Below are 6,553 nucleotides of genomic sequence, written 5' to 3' on the forward strand. Positions count from 1 at the left end.
ATGTTCGTGACTTCTAAGTGCTTTTTATATGTTAGTATATTTAATTGGTATTTCTTTTTATAAAGTTGTTTAATTTCTGATTGATTATAGTTTCCAGGTTGACAGCTCAGGTTGAACTTGCCAGAACCCTAGAGAAAGTGACTCAATATTTGCAGCCCCTAAAAGAGGCCAAAAGACATAACCAAGTCTACTTACAGTGTTGCAAGTTTTGAGTTCCGCACAAGGAACGTTCATAGGGCTGAGTACACAACTTATGTCCCAGACAAGGAATGCTAGTAAGATAAAGGTTAATGTGGCAGTAAGTTGTAGTACTACTATTTTGCATTTCTGCCTTATAGCGCTTTAACTAAGATGTCATATATACTGTTATTGTTGTTTACCACAGAAAATAAAAATGACATTGAACAGAATAAAAAAGTTATAGTCCCACATTCACTTAAGTAGTTTAATGCAGACAAGTGAGGTGATGTCTGAATACCTGATGCAGGTATTCAACTGCCAGGACTATCTCCGCTAGGTATAGTCTTGCTGCAGTCTCTGTAAACTTGCCCCAGTAACGCAGCAAATGGTACAAGTCTCCACCAGGATAATATTCTGGAAAAATAATAATGCATTATTGTTACTGTAAAGACACTTAATGAAACTAGGGGTAAGTGAGTGCTACTGCGCTATCTGTTGAATTTGACAATGGAGTTACTGCAATGTTTTCCTCTGCAAAAGACTGGAAACAGCAGATTTGTTCATCAGTGGGGGATGGAGCACAATCTGTAGACAGTCCTGTTGTACATCTCTTTGCGAGACAAAACTCACAGCCCATGCAGGACACTGCACTCGATGTTTGAGAAGCAAATAAATAATACGCTGGCCCTTCTTCCTAAGGTCCACATGGTCCACATGCTACCCATTCTAAAACGATTCAGTTGTTATTGAAAATTATTTTACTGCTATGTACACTATAGGCTACTATATACAGTAATAAATCATGAGTAAACATGATTCCTTATACAAAACATGAGTGATAGGACTGTGTGTTAACACCACAGCACGCAACTGGTGTTGACTGGAATCATTCAAACTGATGTACACTCAGTACACCAGACCACCTTGCTCAGCAGGAGGATTTCCTGTATCATACATACTGTCTGTCTGTCTGTCTAAAGTAATAACTAACTCAAACTTGAAGGCATCCTGAATGTGGTCCTAAAAATATTAAAGGACACGAAGAACATTCCCTCTGTTGCAGGTGCTGGCAGTGACCATTAAAGTAAAAAGAGAAACTAAAAAATGCCGAAACTAGAAAAATGAGGTGAAACGCTGGAAAACTAATGAGTGTCAGCTGTTGATTTCTCTTGTGCTTGTTAGGAGGGATGCACATCACTGCAGACGGGCACTTGTGTATGAAGGTCAAGCTAGTTCTTCGCTCTGATAGACAGTACATATATCTGTAAACTTTCCATGGATTCACAAATTATACCAACTACAGGATTTGGAATAAGGGACATACAGATGTGTACAAATTAAAATATCAATTAGGTTTCACGGAAGATAGAGGTTTAATAACGATTTTAAGATGTTGCACTAAAAGCACTGTTATGCAGAAGATAGGCCTAAGTACAGCAAATTTGTCCTTATCTTTAATAGTTTTGACACTAATTAACAGAATTTTGAAGGTTTCGATTCCAGCAGAGTACGCATATTCTCAAAACATGGAATGTTAGGGATTTAAGTTTGAACCCGGTTCTTATTCTTTGTGTTACTAGGGTATGGGGGCAGCAAGTCCCTCTGCAGCATTGTAAATTTTACTACATTACTTGGCAATACAATGCACTGACACTTCTGTTGTTAAATTGTTCACTTTGCTTCTCAACCATCCTCGAAACAGGAATTGTTTTTCATGTACTCACCAAGTGCGAGACCCATCTTTGACTTTGTGTTGAAGGCGTAACAGAGTGCTACCAAGAATGGAAATTGGGAGCAGAGTTGATGGACGTAGCACTCTGTTTGGTATTTGTCTCGGTCGCCTTCAACGGGAACATCCATGATTTTCATCGCATATGTCTTGTTGTTATCCATGCCACAGTTCTTCCTCGTCATGAAAACTTTTCCAAAACCTGTAACAGCACACGGTTATGATTCTTGTTGCTTTCTGCTCAATAGTGGTCTCAGGTATTTGTAGACTGTTCCTTTATAAAGATCATTATTGTTTATAAACGTTTTGTGTAATATCAAACATTTGTGTGATTTTGTGCATTTTGTGCTAAAATTATGAATTTGTGGGTCTTTATGTGTACCAAGATAAAGACACAACGGTTAATAATGGTTACCATTTGTCAGTCCACTCTTTCCAGATAACATTCAAGAAAATAGTCGGCAATAAGAAAAAGAATGGTATTGTTAGCAAAATGTGTTTTTGATTTAATTTAAGCACAAAAGAATTTTGGTTTGTTTCCAACTATTCTCAACCACACCATGACGTCTTGTAGCAAGAAAATATTTCTGATGCTTCATTTTGCTCAAACATTATTAATAAAGATTTGGTTCAGAGTTTGTGAAGGTTGTGGTTAGATATCTAATGATCATAATCACATGTCTGAATACAGTAACAGCTGTTGGTGCTACTACTTCTACTATTTTGCCCATTGATCTAGAGGATTACAGAAAGTCAGGCCTATATTTATCAGCAGAGATAGGCAAGTGTTAATGGAAATATATACTTACCTCCTTCCCCTAGAAGTCTTAGCGGGTCAAAGTCTCTCAGTTTTGTTGCGTAAGGCTGCGAATTCTTGGCTGTAACAAAGTTTTTAAAATTACAGGCATGTTCTAAGGCATCCTACCCATACAGCATGATTAAAATAATTTTCGTAGTACGCCACATAATTTGCCCATTGAATGGACCGTCCATCATAAATGAAGAGGAATGTTACCACAGATGGTGATCACTTTCCTGATTTATTAAATTACTGTCTGTAGGACTTACGTAATAGGCAATGTTTAAATAAGTGGTCTGAAATTTTGTTGTCTCTAAAATCAGCCTGTAGTTTAAATTGAAGTTTACAATATTAGTCTATACTGTGCCATATATATTGGCATTTTGACTTGCTAAGAACTGCTCTAGTAGTCCTAATGATAGTTATTATTTCTGATGGTTTCTAAAAATTATACATGACTATTTTGTGTTTACTCACAATTTATTGTGCAATGACAGATTCAGATGGAGAACTTACAGTATTTGATGTACTTGCTGAGTGTTCGAACCAGTTAGGAAATGATTTTAATATTATCTTCCTATGTATGTAATGCTGTTTGTAGTGCTGTCTGTTAAATAATATTTAGTGTGTTTATTCATTTTCTAATTCAGGGACGTTGGGTTAACAACTCCATGGTCGTTGGTGTGGTACCATCAAATAATAAAATTTTCAGTAGCATAAAGTGGTCATGTTCTCCACTGCAGGAAATTGTGATCATTCTTAAATCAAAGGCCGAGGAGTACAAAAAAATACATTGTGTCCACTTGAGAAATATTTGATATCATTGCCACTATAAGTAGTAGCGTACAATAGTAATAATAATGCCTGCTAATAGGAAGAAACTTCCAGTCACCTCAGAGGTTCACAACATATTTCCCTAAAATCCATCGTAATGTTTCCATGCCACCTCCCCCACGTCACTGAAGTGGCCAATTACAATAAATATTCTTTCACACAGTACATGCATGCCTTGTGCATCAATATTATTGTAATGCCACCTTCTTTCCTTTTACGAGGCTCGTCCTTAAAGTAAGTTTCCCTGGGGCCGTTTACAGAAACAAAACACAATTTCATGGAAATATTTATTGCAACAGATACAGCAAGTGTCCAGCTATTTTTCAACATATTCGCCACCGGAATTGAGACATTTGTCATACCGTGGGACCAACTTTTGAATACCTGTGTCGTAGAAGTCTGCCGCCTGGGATTGGAACCACTGTGTGACACATCTCCGCCTCTCTGTCATTCTCAAAACGCTGACGCTGACCGGACAGGAATTTCTTGAGGTGTAGGAAAAGATGGAAATCACTGGGAGCGAGGTCCGGGCTGTAGGGTGGATGATTAAACACCTCCCAGCTGAACTCCTGCAGGAGACTAGCTGTCCGTCGAGCCGTGTGCGGCCTAGCGTTATCACTGACCGCACTTCACAGTCGGCGGGAGCTGGAATAAGAACCTCCATCTTCAACAGCTGCAACGATGCTACTGTGAGAACGCGGGAAGTACTGTTAGTGCATGCGCCATGCTACGTCATTGCTCTATCACGTACGCACAGTCGCTTCGCTCAATATAAGGTTTGCTAGCTGTGGGACGAGTGGGAAACTTACTTTTGGGATGCGCCTCGTATTATCCTAAAAGTAACATGAGATGCACATAATCAGAGAAATTTTGTGCTATACGGGTAATGATTGTCAGCTGAAATCTTCATTCGTAGTTAATAGCAACAACATTTTCCTTAGCAGTTTCTTTACAGACATTTGCAATTAACCATTATTCTGGTAATAGATTAATGCATTAGAAATTAAAAATAACAAATATGGAAACATTACCCCATTCATCCACACACATTCACATTTTGTTGATACTATGTCAAAAGTAGGCATTCTAAAATTTACCATGCAAGACAGCATGTTCATGAACTTAAAGCAGGAATATGAATATTCTATGCTACATTGTATGAGCTTCTGACACTGCCTTTATATAAACCACAAATTAATAAATAAATAGATGATAAAATTTATTAGCTAAGATATGTACCATTTGCATGCGTTCTCTTCGCATCAGGAGCAAAATTGTCCTGTATCAAACTTAGTACTGCCTGTCTTTTATCAGCCAAATATCCCCCTTGTTAATAGCAAGCAACACAAAATGATAACAGGTTTGGTCACATACCTGAGAGTCTGTCCTCCATGTGGTCTTTATCCCAGTTCTTGAGACTGTCATCGTCCCAGTTTTCTGGGGCTTTGTCCCAATCTTCTACATTTTTGTTGTACCAATCGTAAAGAGCTTCCCTGTCCCAGTCCGAGACAGGTTTGTTGTTCCAGAATTGGCCATGCTCATCCCCACGGTTGAAGGGGCACTCCATGTTCTGGTCCAATTCATTGTTTTTAATATGATACTTGAAAGATAGGTTATAACAGGCGAATCAGTCACTGTCTGGCTGTCAAACTGACAAAGTCACAAAACTCTCCTCCTACATTTTATAGTTCATAACATTATAAAAATAGCAGTTATTCTAAATCAGTCCAGTCCGTACTCACACATCACATACAAGACGTGTTTTAATGTTTCCCTCTCTTCTGTGCTACATCTCACAACTGTTCTTCCCTCTCCATTGCAAATATAATCTCTCCTGTGTGTTCTGTATTTCCTGCCCATCTCATCCTGCTTGGTGTATCATTCTTATACTATCTGACTGAAGAGCACAAATTATGCAGCTCCTTCAGCCCCCACCGTAATTTAAAATTTTCTCTTTAACACATTATCCTAAGACACCCCCAACTTGGAATAAATGTCGCAACATCCCAGGTGATATTTGTCTTCTCGGTCTGTGTTCTTTCCTTGATCTAAGGGATTGAGCGTCATGCCCATACAAAAGAATTTGTAAAATTTCAGCCCTTGTGTATTTTTATCCTTACATTTATTACATTTCTTGATAGAGTGCAGTCCATAAGATACAATGTTCTGAACTGCACAGTAGCAAGTATTCCCCAAATTGCTCTTAACCACGCCATTTGTAGTGATAATATAATTAATAGCAAGTAAAATGTTTCTTTCATGTGAAATTCATTTCATTTCATGAATGGTTGGTAGCTGCTCATGGGGAGAATAAATTCCCTGCATCTACAGAATTTGACATTCATTGCCTTTTTTGTAGAATTTCATCCCTGGGACCTTTCTTATAATAGTTGAACCTGTATCACAAGTAATAATAGCAGGTCAACATGAAGTTGACTTTATAACGCCCATTGTACATGTTACACTGAACTAGCCTTCAAAGGATTTGCTTTAATTTCAAATAATAAAACCAATAAAATAAAATATAATGCTTTAAATACATATTTTTATTTCCTTGTCCAGTTTGAAAATATCAGGTTAGTTCCCTGTATATTACTTACCCAACTCCGCAAAAATCCTGTTCGCCAGTTGGATTTTATGCTGTACATATTGAAATGAGCAATGTTCTTCTTGTGACACACTTACTTTTTTATCGTATTCTTTTTTTCACAGTTTACTTCGAAAAATGTTGCAAACCGTTATGTCGACGTTTCGAAATTTGCTCGTGCTGTTGACGATTGGTAGTTGCGCAATACCTGTCCTCAATCGATATTGTGAGTCGAGTTTTAGTAACGAAGTATCCGCTATGTCCGACAGATGTCGACAGCATGTAAGAACTCCATTCTGAATATTGATTTTGAAGCCATTATTCTGGAGGTAAGTCACTACAGCTGATACTTTTCAGACGACATCGCCTACAACACCAAATAACAAAAGTCAGAAGTTAAACAGCACAGACATATATTGCTTAT

The 6,553-nt window shown here is 37.8% G+C and overlaps 1 protein-coding gene across 3 annotated transcripts in view; it reads right to left on the reverse strand.

The window, feature by feature from the left end:
* LOC147872172 (ribosomal protein S6 kinase beta-like) overlaps window positions 1-6,553 on the reverse strand; it is a 353,544-nt gene that overhangs the window by 9,015 nt on the left and 337,976 nt on the right. Inside the window, exons 1-6 of one of the 3 annotated variants that reach the window (XM_087358846.1) lie at window positions 6,143-6,323; window positions 4,917-5,142; window positions 3,927-4,187; window positions 2,719-2,787; window positions 1,905-2,111; window positions 479-594 (exon numbers count right to left, since the gene is read on the reverse strand). In XM_087358846.1, coding sequence (XP_087214972.1) covers window positions 479-594; window positions 1,905-2,111; window positions 2,719-2,787; window positions 3,927-4,187; window positions 4,917-5,142; window positions 6,143-6,190 — 927 coding nt within the window. In that variant the 5' untranslated portion in view covers window positions 6,191-6,323. Of the gene's footprint in view, window positions 1-478; window positions 595-1,904; window positions 2,112-2,718; window positions 2,788-3,926; window positions 4,188-4,916; window positions 5,143-6,142; window positions 6,324-6,553 lie in introns of those variants that run through there. The other 2 variants (XM_087358847.1, XM_087358848.1) reach the window with 2 other exon arrangements.

This window comes from Zootermopsis nevadensis, unplaced genomic scaffold (assembly GCF_977971745.1).
Source record: "Zootermopsis nevadensis isolate Lab colony 2312 unplaced genomic scaffold, Znev_1.0 Znev_ptg000030l, whole genome shotgun sequence".
Classification (NCBI taxonomy): Eukaryota; Metazoa; Arthropoda; class Insecta; order Blattodea; family Termopsidae; genus Zootermopsis; species Zootermopsis nevadensis.